We start from the raw sequence: 15,929 nt of genomic DNA on the forward strand, positions 1-15,929 counted from the left end.
GGGTTGTCTCAGCTTTGTGTCTCTCTACTCCAGTGACATTTCTTCCAAGGTCAGGGGCAGCTGCTGTGTTTGGTGCAGTGTTTCCTGCACAGGGCTCTCGGGGACATCGCTGTGTGCTGGGGGAGCTGCAGATCAGGAAGGTTATCCTGGCAGGTTCCACACACTGAGTGTGGTGGCATCTCCCCGAGGTGCTCCATGCTCCTGCCCTGCTGGGTGTTTCAGCCATCCCTGATAAGTCAGGATGGGAGGATAAAAGTCAGATATGCTGCTGTATTTTTATGTTGAAACCAAAATGCTCCTTGAGTTCCCCCCATGCTCCTGCTGTCAGCTGAGGTCACTTCCCCAGTGCACTGTGTAGCTGAAATGTCTCGTGCTTAGTCAGGAATGGCTTTATTTGAATTTTCTGTAAGACTGGACAATCCGATGTCGCTTAATTGCAGAAATGTAAAAGTTTGTGGTGGTTTGTACAAGTTTGCAGGATTTGGAGAATTGCATATCTGAAATACCAGAACAACAGGGACTGAAAAGCAGCTCCTGAGCTTTCCAGTGGGTTTATTTTCTGTCCCCTGAGGTGAGCACTGAAGTCTGTGTGTCAGCCTGGCAGGAGCATCTGCTTTAGCTCCTCTGTTTTAACCAGCAGTGTTAGTACTGCTGGAATGTCTAAAGGAGCATAAAGAGAACTCCCAGTGAAAAGTTTGAAAATCCAGGGATAATCAAGGCTAATGCAATATTAGATTTTAAATGTATAAACTCTCAGAAGTCAGCACATGCCCAGCTGAGAAGGGAACGTGTGTCCTTAATTGCTCAGAGTTTGTCACAATCTCTCACATGTCCCTTAACTGCATGTTCCTCATGTGCTGTTTAATATCACAGAGCTGCCTCAGTACCCTTAGATACACACTGAATTGTTTTCCAGTGCTGGTATTTCTTTTCTAAATACCAACAAAATTCCTGAAAGTCCTTTAAATGTAACTACTAAGTAGCTTCACTCTGCAGATTAAGGAAAAAAATCCCTAAAATAATAGGGATATGCTTTAGCATTACATCACAGCATTGCAATAATTTTGCAGTAATAATTGCAGTATTTAAATTTGGGACAAGGATGGCTTTTATTTTACTTCTCTTCCCCACGCACTATGGGATCTTTAATTTGGGTGGAATTTCAGGAGCTCTGTTAGTATGAGATCACCTCTTAGTGTGTGATCCAATTGATTTGTATTTATTTATATTTGATAATGAAATTAAGCTATATATTAAATTATCTGTATGCATCAACCTGTACAATTGATATCCATGGTTTTGACATGAACTCAGTGGAGACATGACTTTACTTTTGCTCCCAAAGCCTTTGTCATGTGTAGCTGTAGAAGAGGGAAATTTCCAAAATTTTGTAAGTGGAAATCTATCAGTAATTTTCACATCAGTGGTGGAGAAACAGAATTTATATATACTTATGATACTTAGAAAATGTTTTATGTTGGTGTAAATGGATGCATGTAGTGTAACATTTAAAGTGCATTGCATTGCCTTAAGACAATAAAAATCCAAGCGAGGTATTTATTCATATACACTCTGCAGCAAGAACTCAAACGGCAAACATGCTGCAGCTCTGGAAGTGGGATTTTCCCAGGAGCAGATCCTGAGCTGCAAGTAAAGCAGTGGGACAGTGTGTGACCTGTCTGCAGACGAATAACCTGCCAGAGAAAGGGCATGTAAAGGAAGGGCAGGAAAAAGAAGGAAGAGTTCTCTGGAGGAAAGCCCTTTGTGATATTACCCAGTGAGACCTGTACATGGACTGTACCAGGAACAGTGCTGGAATAGCATAGGACTGCAGGAGTGATGGGAATTTTTGTGAAAGATGCTTTTATTGCCCCACTTCATGGAGGAGAAGAGGCCTGTGCTGCCCCATCGTGACACAGGTGGGATAACGTGGCGGTGACACTGCACTGGGGGTGTCACTCTGCACGCTGCAGGTTTTCACAGTCTTGGATAAAGCACTGGCAGTCCAGCTCTCCCAGGGCTGCTTTCCTCGAGGCACTGGACTGTGAGCTCCCTTGGCCCATTAAGTGCAGTTAATCAGCTGCCAGAAACTCCAATCCTGAATCCTGCAGTCCTGTCTTTTTCCTGGGCAAGGGAGGAGTTGTGCTGCACTGGCAGGACCTGGCATTCCCTCTTTGAGGGATGGATTTTCTGAGTGTCATCCGTGGCTTCCCTGAGGTCTGAGCCACCTATCAGTCCCCGAACATCTGCCTTTCCCGAAGGTTGGACTGACCCTGGGAAACTCACCAGCTCAGCATCAGAGAGGGAGAGCAAACATAGGCCCCTCTTTCTTCTCTTTAGGTGCTTCCTTCCAGGGCTTTTTGGGCATTCCAGCAGAAATCCCTGCTGTTTGGGATTTGCTGTAGGATACAGCTCTTCCCCTTGAACAGTCCTCTACTCTCTGCTTCCTTCTGGGGCTCCCATATCACTAAGGGGCCTTGACCAAGCCGTGGGTTGATCCTGCAGATGGACAGAGCAGGTGATACAAAAGGTTCAGCCCACGGGGGAACAGATAAACTGGAGCTGATCTGGTTTGCACCTTTGGGGCAGAACAAAACATCTGTCTTTCCAGCACCACTGTCACCACTCAGTGACACAACAGCTGGGCCCAGGATGGGAGGTTTGGTGGTCTCCAGTTGTTCTTGCTCTGAACTGAGCTGGTTTTTGAGTGCAGTGCCCAGTGTGGAGCTGTGGCAGGGCAGCCTGGGGCTCACAGCTTGTGGCCAGCATGGGGGGATGGTCTGTTGCCCTCTGCTCGTGCAGTTTATCTGTCCTTGTCCACCCTGTGCAGAACTTATGTGTCTTCTCATCCTTTGAGCTGTTTGGTTCCACATGAAGAGTCTTGCACTGGCAACATCTTTTTTTTCTTTGGAATGAGCGTTTTTTTGAGGAATTTTCTATATTTTTTTTTATAACTGCTCCGGCCTCTTCTCTAGCTCTCCATGGCAGACAGGCTGGTTGGACGTCACCTGTGTTCTTTAGGCTGATTTCTTCCTTGTCTACCTTCAGGAACAAGGGAGTTTATATTGGAAAACTGGGTATTTTCTTAGTTTACTGAGCTTTCCCTGTGGTGCTCACTATTGGCTGGAGAATTTCAGGCAGCAGTTGATCTCCTGGCAGTTTGCAAGTGCAAACTTTGGGACATTAGGATGGTTTAGTTCCTGTTCTGCTTTCCTCTGAAAGCTGAGATGCAGGCACAGAAATCCCCATGTCAGGGCTCTGCACAGGGCCAGAAACGTAGGTAAGAAATTTCCTCACTACATTTTATCAAGGAAGAAAGTTCCTTCCCCTTTTGCCTCTCCAAAACACACCAATAAAATAAAAAAGAAACCTAACAACAAAAGTTATGTTGTGGAGCTGAAAGGCTCCTTTGTGAGCTGATGCCTGCAGGATCACGGCTCCTTCCTCCTGCCGAGCTGCTGGAGTTCAGCTGGAGCAGAGGGGCTGCACATTCCTGGTGCTGATGGAGGCTCTGTCCCAAATGTTACCGCTTCGCCTACACGCAACCCAGGGCTTAAAAATGTTTTGCTTACAGTGCTTTTATTTTAGCTGTGTGGGGTTTTTCAAGTCATTAAAAGGTTTGGATTGCCTTCAGGAGTTAGTCAGCTAGAAAGTTCTGCTTTGTACGGTTGGGTCGTGTTTGAGCAACATGAGCAGCAAAACATCCGCATGTTTTGAGTCAGGAAAATTATTTCACTTTTAGATAACTCAAAAAAATGGCTGAAATTGCTTTATTAGACTTTCAAACAGTAAATTTATAAACTTCTGGGCTGAGGCCAAGCAAGGGAGATTTTTACCCAAAGAAGAATTCTTCAGAAAGCAAAGCAAGAAAATAGCAAGGCTCGAATTTAACCCTCGCAGGATATCTCGCCTCTGGCCCAAGAATTGGTGGAAGTTCTCTGCTTCCAGATAAGCCTTTCTGGGCTGAATGATGATTTTGCTCAAGTTGTTTTCCATTATTATTTATTTACATTATTTAGTTGTTGCACTACCCCCCTCCAAACCCATCAGCTCCCAGTGTCCTCCCCGCGTGGCTGTGCCAGCCGACAGCTGAGCTGCCCTCACCAGAACAGACACTGAACACACCACACTGGGACTGAGTTCTTCAGGCCAAGCTTCTAGTTTCACCAGTTGTTAAAAAGCTTCTCAAAGCTTTGAAAGTTTCAGATTAATGTTTTCCAAGAATGGGTTCTGCTCAATGCAAAAAAATATGAAAAGGAAGATGACTCATTCGGATGGTGAATATGGAAAAACGCTTTTTTCCAAAGCGCACATTTTTGGAGTCTGAGTTAGAGCAGTTCTGTCACTGAGTGGATTTTGAGGTGAGAAGTAGAAAATTCATAGCGAAATAACCATCCCTGAGTAGAAAGGTTGTTCCTGAGCTGTAGGCAGTTGGGGTTCACTTGTTTGCTTATCTACTACTGAAAAATCAGAGGATTTTGAGGAGGTCCTTTGCCCTCTGCTCTGCATCCCAAGATCCATTTTTTCCTGTGCACATTTCCCAGTCTGCAGCAGATATTCATATGAGATGGAGACATTTTCTTGGGACATAGGAGTTAACTTGCCTATTTTGCAGCTCCCCTGCCCACCTCCTTACTCTTACTGACTTTTACAACTTCTCAGAAATAGGTCTTTTGTCTCAGAGCTGTAATTACTTGGTCTCAGCCCAAAGGTGATGCAGAGCGGGCATTAGGGGATTTTTAGTTCAGCATTTTTTAATTCAGGAAGACTTTGTTCTGTCTTATGACTAACAACATTTCTTAGCACAGTTCAGAAACAGCTGCTTCTTAAACCTTTGTGCGTTGCCTGATTCTTGTTAAATATGACTAAAGTACTTTTTAAAGCTATTTGAATAGTGCATATTTTTTGTGGTGTATTTATGCCATTGCTTGTGAATGCCAGGACAGCATTTTGCAGAAATCCATTGTGTCATAGCTGCTTTTCCTTGAGTGATAGGTGGAAATTCATACAAGTAGCAGCTGTGAAAAAATCCAGGGCTTTGCTGTCAAAGTTCTGCAGCTGATACTGAGGATTTCTGATCTGGCCCCTCAGTTTATGAAATTGTGCCAAATTAATATCGTTGCCTAGAAAAATGATCTAATCAGGCAGGTTAATCAAGTAGAAATGTACAAATTCACAAACCCACAATCATTTGTTTTTATTAATTTTAAGAAATAGGGAAATTAAATGCAAACAGTGTTCATTACTTAAGGTTGCGAATTTTAAATTCAAAAATGCTGTGCCATTCCGCAGCTGTGGTTTCCAGAGGAGCACAAGCATGATTCCAAGAGACATATGGAATATTTTGCAACGTAGTTATGTTATTAGATAATGTGACATACAGTATATGCAATTTAGGATGAATATGAAACACTTCAAAATGGCTTGGAAATCCTAATCGTTTATGATCCTTGACTTGTAACTTTGGGTTTTGTTTTCCAGCTTATAGCTTTGCCCATTGCATTCATTTAAGGCTTGAACATGATCTGTGCTCTGTGCTTCTTGCAGTCTCAGCCACAGCGAAGGGAGCTTTTTCTCCCATCTTTCCACATCTGTCTTCAGTAAGACCAAGACAGAATTGCCCTGGGGGGAATCTCATGGCCTGTATCCTGTAGTGGCTTTGCCATGGCTGGGGAGGGGAGGCTGAGCTGGCTGCACTGTTCACTGCTGGCTTTCCTTGTTGACAGCTCTTGCCCAGAAATTGCCTGTTGAAACAAGTCCAGAGGAGGCCAGAGATGCTCTGATGGCTGGAGCCTCTCTGCTCTGGAGCCAGGCTGGGAGAGCAGGGGGGGTTCACCTGGAGGAGAGAAGGCTCCAGGGAGACCTGAGAGCCCCTTCCAGGGCCTAAAGGGACTCCAGGAGAGCTGGAGAGGGACTTGGGACAGGGGGTGGAGGGACAGGACAAGGGGGAATGGCTTCCCACTGCCAGAGGGCAGGGTTAGATGGGATATTGGGAAGAAATTGTTCCCTCTGAGGGTGGTGAGGCCCCAGCACAAGTTTCCCAGAGAAGCTGTGGCTGCCCCATCCCTGGAAGTGTCCAAGGCCAGGTTGGACGGGGCTTGGAGCAGCCTGGTCTAGTGGAAAGTGTCCCTGCCCATGGCAGGGGGTGGAATGAAATTATCTCTAAGGTCCTTTCCAACCCAAGCCAGCCTGTGACTAATTGCACATGAGGTATTTCAATAACCCTTCAGTAGAAATTAGGAAGCTGATCCTCATGAACTCCTTTAATGACAGTGGGGCTGTTGGGATGTGTCTGTCCAGGCCCTACACTCCCCATCCAGGGCCCCTCAGCCAGGGCACAGCAGGAGCTGGGCTGGGCCAGGAGGGATGGGCAGGGGGAGCAGGCAGCCCTCACCCCACACCTCCCCACAGCCCTCTCAGGGCTCCCTGAAGCCCTTCAGAGCAGGGCCAGAGTAGGGACGTCCCTTCAGCCATCCCATGTCGACCCCAGGTCCCAGTGACAGCCTGGGGAATCAGAGCCCCGGGTTATGAGGCTCCTCCAAAGGACCAGGTTGGACAGGGCTTGGAGCAGCTGGTCTAGTGGAAGGTGTCACTGCCATGGCAGGGGGTGGACCGAGATGGTCTTCAAGGTCCCCTTCCAGTCCAAACCAGTGTGTGATTCTCTGGCCGCGGGCAGCTGCGGTTTAACACCGAGCCCTTGTTGGCGGGGTCGGGCCCCGCAGCCCCGGTGAGCCCTCACCGCCCGCTCCGTGCCGCCAGGGCCGCCCTGTGGGGCAGAGCCGCGGCCCGAGCAGAGCGAGGGAGCGAGCGGGGCAGTGCTCGGGCCCGGGGCAGCGCGGCCGCGGATCTAAGCACAGCTCTTTCTCTTTGCAGACACCGAAGCTGCCTCAGGGGAAGGAGCCTCACAAGGCAGTAAGTACAGCGGGGCGTGAGGGGGCCGCGGGCTGGCGGGGCCGAGACCCCGCGGGGCCGGGGCGGTGGCGGGGCCGTCCCGCAGGCGGCCGGCAGGGGGCGGCCCCGCCGCGGAGATGGCGGCGGCGGGAGGCGGCGGGGCCGGGCGGGCACGGCGGGTCCCGGGCACGGCAGCCCCTCGCGGCTCGGAGCCCCTCAGGGCACGGCGGGTCCCGGGCACGGCAGCCCCTCGCGGCTCGGAGCCCCTCAGGGCACGGCGGGTCCCGGGCACGGCAGCCCCTCGCGGCTCGGAGCCCCTCAGGGCACGGCGGGTCCCGGGCACGGCAGCCCCTCGCGGCTCAGCAGCCCAGGCGGTTGTCGCCGTCCCCCCGGCGTGAGGGCAGCGCGGTGCCTCGGGAGCCGCCCGGTGGGTGTGTGAGGGGACCGTGAGCAGAGCTCCTGCTGCCTCGGCCCCCGGGGCAGGGGCAGGGCACTGCCAGCCTCTCCAGTGGCGTCAAGCCTTGTAGGATTTTTAAACCCTATAGCTACAGTTCTGGGGGGCTGTGCCAGCCCCGGGGAAGGACAACCAGCCCAGTGCTGAGCAGACCGAGGCAGCGGGGAAGAGGTGGCAGCGAGGGGAGCTGGGGGCAGGCTCATGGTCCCTGTGAGGGGTGAGGGGGAGGATGGAGCCGGGCAGTTCCCAGCGACAGGAGAACTGAGAGATAATGGGCATGAAGTGAAAAGAAGAGAGGTTGAGGCTGTGTTGAAGGAGAAGCTGTCCCCCATGCTGGGGAACAGGCTGTCCAGAGGGGCTGTGTCCTGCATCCTTGGGGTTTCACATGACCAGCCTGGGTAAAATCCCGAGTAACCAGGACTGAGCTCGGAGCAGACCCAGCTTTGAGCAGGAGGTTAGACCAGAGACCTGCTGAGGTCTCTGCCCACCCTGGTTTTTGCTGTGGTCATGTTAGCTGGGAGCCACAATTCCCATTAGAAAGGTAAGTTATCAACCTTGGTGGTTACAGAGGGCAGCTTGGTAGCACCAAGCTTACCCTGGGTGGGTACCAAAATATTAGATTAATAGTAACAAAAAATAATAATTAAAAAGTACAACCAGGCCACCTTTTCTGAACTTTTTCTTTAGCCCATTCTGTGATAGGTGAAGAGCTGAAGTTAGTTTTGGGGGGGTCTTGGCTTTCTGTCTGCAAAAGGAAGCAGGACTGACTTCACTGCAGGTGGGGGATGAAGATCCTCAGCCCTGAGCCAAAACATCTCAGTAGCAACCAGCCATTAACACCTTGTGTACACACAGTGTGCCTGCTCACTGGGGGGAGCTGGGCTGTGCCCCTGAGCCTTTCTCTTGGCAGTGTCCAACTCCATGCAGGGGTTGGAGACTACTTCCCAGGCCCCTCCCTTGGTGTCTCTTTTTCAGTCAGTGCTCTGCTGCCCATTGGTGTTTTACTTATCCCGAGGCTTTCCAGGCTCATCTCCTGGCTCCCTTACTCTGAATTTTGACCGTGGGCAATGCTGTGTTCTGGACCAGGCTTTGTGCATCCTGGGCTTGCACTTTTTTGTCCTTTTTTTTTTTGTACTTTTAGCCAGAGCTTGGGCAGAAGTCTCAGCTTCTGAGGAGCTGCTCTTGGGAGCAGTGGGGATGAAGCAGGGAACAGTAAGAGGGGCAGGGACTGCTTCTGTCTTCATGCAGGGCTGTCCAACACAGAACCCCTCTCCAGTGCAGGAATTACTGCCCCCCCTTTTTACCTGCTGCACTCACTGCTATCCCAGAATAGTCTCATCTAGATAATAGAGCTGGGGGCAAGACCAGGCCACCAGAGCAGGGAGACAGTGAGTGGTGGGCTGTGGGATGGAGAAGGAGGATCCACCACAGCCATGCCCCTCTGGAGGGACAGCCCAGACACATCACCTGTGTCACAGGGTGGACATGAGACTGCTCTGCCAGTGCTGCTGTGTCTCACTGCAGATGGTTGTGATTTCCTGAGCAGGTCATCTTCCTCTTCCCTCCTTGCTGCTGCAGTGAAACAGCTCAGCTGTCCTTTTTCCTCCTTCCCCTCTGGGGCTGGATTAAATCCCTGGCCTACCCTGGTTGTTTCTGCACATCTCTTTTTTCCAATCAATGGCTCTCTTGTTTCCTTGTCAGTCTGTTTGCTCCTCATATATTTTAGGAATTTTTTATTTATCTTTCCTTTTCTGCTATTTTTGTTTTGCCTGCTGCTCCACTGCTATTCCTCTGTGACCCGTTTGGCTGTTTACACCCTCCCTATTACAGATGTCTGTATTGTTCAGATCTTCCTCTGCTATTTCTATCTCATTGGAAACCTCTACATTCATGGTCTCTGCAGGCATGGTTTGCTGCTCTCTTCCAAAATTTCACAGTGTTTGAGGAATACAGCAAGATCTTGTTTTCTCTCATGTGCTTCTCTCTGGGGTCTGGATTGCATCCATCCTGAACTGCTGTGGGTGAGGAGTCCCATGACCAGCAGTGGTTCCCTAGCATTAGTTCACAAATCTAGAAGGGCAGGGTTTGCAAAGCTGTTCAGGTTTTCTCCATGGCGACTTTTTGGAACCAGCTGTTAACTCACAGCCACCAGTGCTCACCTAAAAAGTGTTGGTGAAGTGCTGGTGTTGTGTGTCAGGTGAGGAGACATCTCGGCAGCTGCCTGTGCAGAGCACCTGGGCTGGGTCCCAGCTTTGGTGACGGTTACCTGTGCTGTGCTCCCTGGACTTGCCCCAAGCCCAGCCAACTCTGGCTTTAGGAGGCAAAGTTTGAGTGTGAGAGTGAGCCCTGCCTGGGCTGTGGGGAGGATGAATGACTGACCTGGTGGGTGAGGCTGTGCTGTAACATGCCTTCAGGCTCAAAGAGCTGTGGTAAGAAGGAGCTGCTGCAGGAAGGTCTGTCCTGGCCTTCTTTTTTCCTGGGAAGAGGGGAGCCTTGGGGCAAGCTGGGATGTGGCTGAGGGCAGTTGTTTGTTTGTTTGCTGCCTGCTTAAAGAGGAGACAGTGGTGTTTAGACTTTCCAGCTGGAAAGCACTTTGAAGACTCCTTTGACGAAAAGCTGTTGCATTTAGCTGGTTATTTTCAGCCTCTGGGGTTTTTAGTCTTTAGATTGTGACTCTGGGACTCCCATTATTTTTTTTTACCCATTCTTGAAGTGACACAGCTCTGTGGTATTGAGGAGAGGATGTGCTCATGGGGACATGGCTACATGGCTTTGGGAGGTACTTTTCTAGCTTTGGCTCAGGGTCCAAGACCAGAATTCCCACATGTAGAGAGAGGAAAACAATGCAGCCCACCATGCTAATGTGTTAATGAAGAGACTTTGGCTGCTACCAACTTTGACTGGCAGAGAGGAGGAAGAGAGGAGAGTGATTTTGAAAAAAACCTGTCTATTTGATATTTCTTCCTAGGCAGGGGTGGTCAGTTTGACATCCAGGTCACTGACTGTTCCTGTAAGAGAGTCTGGCTGTCTTTTCTGAGATGCTGAACCACCTCTGTGTTTTGCTCTGGACTTCAGAAAGTGCTCAGGAAGGTGTTGGGGCCAGATCTGTGCCATCATTCTCCATGGAAATTCCAGTCATGTTTAGGAGAGTAACAAACTTTGCACAAACAGTCTCCCTGCTGCTGCTCACATACCACAGGAAATTCTTGGCAACAGGACAGGTCACTGAATAAACTCAGGGGCAAGTGGGGGCCTGGGGCCCTGTGGCCACAGGGACACAGCTGAGGGCAGCAGCACCTGCCTGAGCAAGTGTTCGCTCAGCGCCGGGGCGTGGAGCAGGTTGTGGTCAGTGGGTTGCGTTGGGTGAGTTGAGTTTGATGGATTGTATTTGGTGGGTTGTGTTTGATGGGTTTTATTTGGTGGGTTGTCTTGGGTGGTTGAGTTTGATGGGGTTTATTGAGTGGGTTGTATTAGATGGGTTGTGTTGGGTGGGTTGTGTTGGATGGGTTGTATTTGGTGGGTTGTGTTTGATGGGTTGTGTTGGGTGGGTTGTGTTTGATGGGTTGTGTTGGGTAGGTTGTGTTTGATGGGTTGTGTTGGGTGGGTTGTGTTTGCTGGGTTATGTTGGGTGGGTTGTATTTGGTGGGTTGTGCTGGGGGGGTTGAGTTTGATGGGTTTTATTGAATGGGTTGTGTTTGATGGGGTTTATTTGGTGGATTGTGTTTGATGGGTTATGTTGGGTGAGTTGTGTTTGATGGATTGTGTTGGGTGGGTTGAGTTTGATGGGTCTTATGAATGGGTTGAGTTTGATGGGTTTTATTTGGTGGGTTGTGGTGGGTGGGTTGTGTTCAGTGCTCATGTCCCAGGCTGGGGACACAGTTCTAAGAGCTGGGCTGGCACCGGTGTCGGCTCAGCACTGCCCATGGAGGGCCTGTACCTGGGAGCTGCCATTGGGTTAGGAAGAAAAACCAGGATGGTCTCCGTGCTGACAGCCTGTTTCTGGGCACATCCCCAGCAGGCTGAGGAGAGAACGAGCTCCCACCAGCACAGCCCTGGTCTCCAGGGTGTGGTAGTCTTCACTGTTTGCAGATCTGTAACTCTGTAACAGGCTGGGAGAGCTGAGAGTGTTCACCTGGAGAAGAGAAGGCTTCAGAGAGACCTTAGAGTCCCTTCCAGTGTCTAAAGGGCTCCAAGAGAGCTGGAGAGGGACTTTGGACAAGGGCTTGGAGGGACAGGACAAGGGGGAATGGTTTCCCACTGCCAGAGAGCAGTGTTAGATGGGATATTGGGAAGAAATTGTTCCCTGTGAAGGTGGTGAGGCCCTGGCACAGGTTACCCAGAGAAGCTGTGGCTGCCCCAACCCTGGAAGTGTCCAAGGCCAGGTTGGACGGGGCTTGGAGCAACCTGGGCTAGTGGAAGGTGTCCCTGCCCATGGCAGGGGGTGGGACTGGGTGGGCTTTAAGGTCCCTCCCAACCCAGGCCATTCTGTAATTTTGATTCTGTGATTGTAATACTCAGGCTACTGGATTTTGGTATTATTCTTTTCTGTAGGAAAGAGGAACATACGAGAACATAACTGGCTTGCAGAGCTCAAAGGTAGACTGGGTTTTATGGTTGCCCACGAAATTCATCTGGGAGTTGTGTAAGCACCCAGGCTTTGCTCTGCATGCTCACTGCAGCTCCTTCTTACAGTGCTCTGCCTCTTGGTCCATCCTAGGGGGGAATTTGGGTTGCTCTGGCAGATGTTAATGTGACACTTCCCTAATTTCACTTTACCAGTGGCCTTTCAGCACCTGTTTGTGCAATATTAAATGTTAACAATTACAGCAGGTAGTGCTCCTTGTGCATAGTAGTTTTTTGCCTGGCTGAGCCTTGGATCACTTCACAGAGGAGTTCGGAATTCTTCAGGCAGGCAGGAAGCAGCAGGACAGAAAGAAAGGGACTTGCCAGAGGCAACCAGCGGGCGAGTGGCAAGGGAAGAAAATGCAAGTCTCTGGGCTTGCAGCCCAGTCCCTGAGTGCTACTCAGGGGATTGCAGCTCTGTGCCCTGGGAAAGAAACCAGAAACAAATGCACAGAGAAGTGGGAGGGGAAGGATTGCTGAAAGCTGAAGGTTTCTCAAAGTACAGCTGGTGCATTAAATTCAGGTATGTCTGGTTTAGTGATTTGGGACTTAGTGAGTGTTCCTCTTCCCAGGGGAGACATCCTGAGCCTGGGGGAGCAATGCTGATTGATAGTGTGGGGGAGAGTCTTACCATTCCTGGCAACTTCAGATAAAACGCTGTTAAAAGTGAGAAGAATCAGAGTGAGGTGATTTTGGGAGCCTTGAATTCTCTCCAGGGTGTCAGTCAGGTTGGCTGTCAGAGCAGCTTCCTGATGTGGAGTTTGCCCTGTTCTGTTTCCTTGGTGACACCGTTTTTGAGGAGCAGAAGAAGCAAGTTGCAGTTTAAAGCAGGCTGTGCTCACAGGCAGTGCTGGCCATGAGTGAGGTTTCTCTGTTAGACTGTTCACCTGCCACCAGCCAGTTATTCTGGGATGGGCAGGAAGACAACATGGGAAAACAGTTCCACTACAACAAGCCAGTTCAACTGCTCTGCCTGCTTTCATTCCTGGGGGTGTTGCAGTTTGTTACTATGGCAATTCAGTGACATTTGCTGGAGGTCGGAAGATCACTGATGGTTGTTTTCGGGTAGATCCTGTCCTTTCTGTCTCTGTTTCCTGTGTTTCTGTACATGCAGTTCTGTTCAAAAGGCAAAGCTGGATTTTGTGCTGTTCCTCAAAAGCAGGTCCCAGTGCTCAGGCTGCCAGCAGGTCACTCCTACACGGCTCTCCAGTGACCTCCACCATTTGGGAGATGCTTGAGGGCCCAGCGGACAGATCCTGTCTGGAAGCCCAGACCACCCCCACAGCCTCCTTCGCTCATGCCTTAAATTCTGGCATAAACAGGAGCAGCTGTCAGAGGACATTTATGCTCGTTGTGACCAGACCCACAGACTGACACCTCCTGGGCCAGATCCCACAAAATCCCTAGTAACATAACCTGTTTTTCCTTTGTGTCCCTTGGCCTCTGTTGTGTTGAGCCCCTTTTCCCTGCTTGCAAGTAACTTTTGAAAATCAAGATGATCATCTCACAGGTGATGATATATCCAGGTGTTTCAGACCTCCCTCAGGTTGCAGGAGGAGCAAAATGTGGTCATTGAAATCTGCCTGATTATGTTATGTCACCTCCACACAGCTCGATGAGTGGCTCTTCCCACCCCACCGGGGTGGGAAGTTTTTCCAGAGTGGATGGGAAGTTTTGGCAGTAAAGAGAGACTGTCCTGCTTGACTCTCTCCGGGGAGGAGACAGAAGTCTTTCCATGTTGCCCATTGCAGGGGACAGACTGTATTTCCTGGAAAGAAAAGGATTTTCCAGAGCCCTTAGTGGTGCTGTGATGGGTCACTGGGGAGAAGGGTGTTGGGAACTGGCAGAATCAAGGGCGAGCAGCAGCCCCACAGTGCCCGAGGCAGCAGCACAGGGGGAGAGGGGCTGTGTCCGAGCCATGGCCAGCAGTGCTGTACCCCCACTCAGGCTGGAGCTCCCTGTGGAGCAGGAGTGTCCTGTGGAGCAGGATCCAGTGGCAGCTGGCAGAGCACAGCCCTAGTGCTGAGCTGAGGAGCAGCCTCTCCCATGCCCTGCACAGCACAGCAAAAGGCCTGTGGGCTCCCTCTCCTCTCCCACAGAAAGGTGGGTTTCAGCTGGGCTTTACTGAGGGCTGAAAAAGCGCTCCCCCATAGTCAGGGGAACGTGGCACGTGCAGGGGTCAGTGAGGGTCTTCCTGGAGGAGCTGCCCAAGTTTGGGATCCCGCTGTGGGGGGTGCTGGAAAGGCTCAGGGCCTGCTGCAAGGCACTGACCTGAGTTAACTGGGATTCATCAGGCTGGATGTGAGGGCCTGCTCATTCACAGTAGCCACTGATTGCTTGTGAAACTAGAGTTCCTGACTCTGAGCTAGCATGGGAATGCACTTTTCCTTCTAGTCATCTCAGGGAGGAGACTTCTTGCACAAAGGCAGGGAAAAAATGACTAGATTGAATTGTATCAGAAGTTGTACCAACCATGGTGGGGCTGCAGGCCCAGGGCAGTGCCCACCCTGCTGTACTGGGCACTGCTGAGGCCCCACCTTGAAACCTGGGGTCAGTTTTGGGCCCCATCACGACAAAAAAGACATTGAGGGGCTGGAGCGTGTCCAGGGAAGGGAATGGGGCTGGGAAGGGTCTGGAGCACCAGGAGCAGCTGAGGGAGCTGGGGGGGGCTCAGCCTGGGGAAAAGGAGGCTCGGGGGGACCTTCTGGCTCAACAACTCCCTGACAGGAGGGGGGAGCTGGGAGTTGGGGAGGGCTGAGCTCTGCTTCCAAGGAACAAGGGACAGGACAAGAGGAAATGGCCTCAAGTTCCTCTGAAAGGTTTTAGGTTGGATATTAGGGAAATTTTCTTCATAGAAAAGGTGGTCAGGCACTGGCACAGCCTGCCCAGGGCAGTGGTGGAGTTGCCATCCCTGGAAGTGTTCAAGTGTAGATGTGGCACATGGGTTAATGGGTTAATTAACCCATGTGGTACATGGGTTAATGGTGAGCTTTGCAATGCTGGGTTAATGGTTGGACTCAAAGGTCTTTTTCAACATAAATGACTTGGTGATTCCTCAACCCCTCAGGCATGAGGTCTTTCCCAGTGCTTTCCCTTCTAGCCCCAGGGGGGCCTTTGCACCAGCAGCCCATCCTAGCTTCTCTTTCCTGCAATTAATCCAAAGTAATCTTTCCTTCTGTGGCCAGACTTGATCACCTTCCCAATTTATAGCAACTTTTTTGTGTATTACGTGTTGCTCTCCCTGTTCTGGTTGTGTTTATACATTGGAGCTATGGTTTGTGTAACGGAAGGTTCACACAGGTACTGGATCCTACAGAGAGAAAAGCACAGATGTGTCTTCCAGGGGAGGGACACAAGGAGTCCTTGGGCCCTTTGGCTGCAGCACAGGCTGTGGAATCCTCTGCAGCTCAGCCTGGCCCTCGTGGGGACACTGAGCCATGGCTGCACTCTCCTCTCCAGTGACACATTGCTGGAGTCAGACCAAACTCACACTGCAAGCTGCATTTAGAAAATGCTGAGAAGTATTTCAGCTCCAAGGCTGCCAGTTCTGCCTGTGCAATCTAGGCAAGGAAATGCCAGTCAGCACGTTTTCCCTGAGCTGTGTCACACAGGAGCAATCCCAAGGAAGGCAGGAATGCACAGTACCTGCTGCAGTGTCACAGGGATAAAAATAACTGCTTTTAAGGGTAAATACCCTTATAATGCAAGAGGTGCCAAAATGATCTTCAGAGGAGGTACTTTTGAAAATTAAATATATATATTAAATATAAATACATCTTGAGCTTTATTTTTCTTCTTCCCCATTTGTAGTAGTCTCGTACTTACTGTTTGCTAAACGTTCCTCTGGGTCTGAGGGTGTTGTAGGCTGCGAACAGAACATTTTTCTTTGCAGTTTCTCAGCCAGATGCAGTCAAAGCATCACCTATGTACATATGTACATCCATGAGCAATGTGTGTCTCC

The 15,929-nt window shown here is 50.3% G+C and overlaps 1 protein-coding gene across 5 annotated transcripts in view; it reads left to right on the plus strand.

Moving 5' to 3' along the window:
- Positions 1 to 15,929, plus strand: part of ZNF618 (zinc finger protein 618) — a 169,137-nt gene that overhangs the window by 98,110 nt on the left and 55,098 nt on the right. For all 5 annotated transcript variants that reach the window (XM_051807911.1, XM_051807909.1, XM_051807910.1 and 2 more), the window contains one exon: positions 6,874 to 6,912. In XM_051807911.1, the coding sequence (XP_051663871.1) occupies positions 6,874 to 6,912 (39 nt within the window). The remainder of the gene's footprint in view (positions 1 to 6,873; positions 6,913 to 15,929) is intronic.

The sequence above is a fragment of the Manacus candei genome, unplaced genomic scaffold (assembly GCF_025592945.1).
Source record: "Manacus candei isolate 608988 ecotype Guabito, Panama unplaced genomic scaffold, ASM2559294v1 h1tg000071l, whole genome shotgun sequence".
NCBI lineage: Eukaryota > Metazoa > Chordata > Aves > Passeriformes > Pipridae > Manacus > Manacus candei.